Below are 1,270 nucleotides of genomic sequence, written 5' to 3' on the forward strand. Positions count from 1 at the left end.
CGTGTTTGTCCTGCGGTAAGCTGTCTTGCTCCCCCCCCGGCAGCCGGTGCTGGAGGTCATCTGCTCCCGCATGCGCTACATCTCCTCGCAGATCGAGCGGCCCATCCGCATCGTGGCCCTCAGCTCCTCCCTCTCCAACGCCAAGGACGTGGCCCACTGGCTGGGCTGCAGTGCCACCTCCACCTTCAACTTCCACCCCAACGTCCGCCCCGTGCCCCTGGAGCTGCACATTCAGGTGAGGATTGGAGCCAACCTCCCCCTCTCCTTTCCCTTCCGCCCAGGTGTTCAGGCAGAATCCTTCCCCCTCTCCTCCTCTTCCTCTGCAGGGTTTCAACATCAGCCACACGCAGACTCGCCTGCTCTCCATGGCCAAGCCTGTCTACCACGCCATCATGAAGCACTCCCCCAAGAAGCCAGTCATTGTCTTCGTCCCCTCCCGCAAGCAGACGAGGCTCACGGCCATCAACATCCTCACCACGTGTGCCTCAGATGTCCAGAGGCAAAGGTGACACCACCGTGGCCTCCATCCCTCCCCTCCCACACAGCCAGGGACAAGATTTTGGGCCTGGTTGCTGCGCCGTGGGGACAAAACTGGGTGCTGGGAAGGGGGGCTGGGGAAGGTGTCGCTCAAGGCATCTGCTGGGCCCACAGTCGCTCAAGGCATCTGCTGGGCCACCCAAGAGGGGAGGGGCAGGTTCTTTGAGCCCCTTCTCTGGCAGGTTCCTGCACTGTGCAGAGAAGGATCTGGTGCCCTACCTGGACAAGCTCAACGACAACACCCTGAAGGAGACGTTGGTGAACGGCGTGGGCTACCTGCACGAGGGGCTGACCCCCATGGAACGGCGGGTGGTGGAGCAGCTCTTCAGCTCTGGTGAGCTGGTTGGGCTGGGGGGACACCATTTCTGCTGCTTTCTCCTCAGGCTTGGCAGTGCCCAAGGCCTTTGGAGTGGAGGTGACAGCTCGGCCAAGCCTCGGGTCGCTTCTCTGCTCCCTGGGTGCCAAAAGGCTGCGATCTGCACCGGCCCCCCTGGACCTCACCACCCCCCCAGCTGCTCATCCTCTGATGAGTTTTGTGCCCCAGAGGGAGGGGATCAGACCCTGACCCCTCTCCCCGGGCACCTTTCAGGTGCAGTCCAGGTGATGGTGGCCTCCCGCAGCCTCTGCTGGGGCATGAACATCTCTGCTCACCTCGTCATCATCATGGACACCCAGTACTACAACGGCAAGATCCACGCGTGAGCGGCTTCCCACCCTCGCCCACCTCCCCCCG

The 1,270-nt window shown here is 62.9% G+C and overlaps 1 protein-coding gene across 1 annotated transcript in view; it reads left to right on the forward strand.

Moving 5' to 3' along the window:
- Positions 1 to 1,270, forward strand: part of LOC103769108 (U5 small nuclear ribonucleoprotein 200 kDa helicase-like) — a gene marked incomplete at its 3' end in the record, with an annotated part of 3,492 nt that overhangs the window by 2,049 nt on the left and 173 nt on the right. Inside the window, exons 4-7 of the mRNA XM_008936283.1 lie at positions 44 to 235; positions 327 to 505; positions 720 to 871; positions 1,127 to 1,235. Coding sequence (XP_008934531.1) covers positions 44 to 235; positions 327 to 505; positions 720 to 871; positions 1,127 to 1,235 — 632 coding nt within the window. The remainder of the gene's footprint in view (positions 1 to 43; positions 236 to 326; positions 506 to 719; positions 872 to 1,126; positions 1,236 to 1,270) is intronic.

The sequence above is a fragment of the Merops nubicus genome, unplaced genomic scaffold (assembly GCF_000691845.1).
Source record: "Merops nubicus isolate BGI_N331 unplaced genomic scaffold, ASM69184v1 scaffold31332, whole genome shotgun sequence".
In the NCBI taxonomy this organism is placed as follows: domain Eukaryota; kingdom Metazoa; phylum Chordata; class Aves; order Coraciiformes; family Meropidae; genus Merops; species Merops nubicus.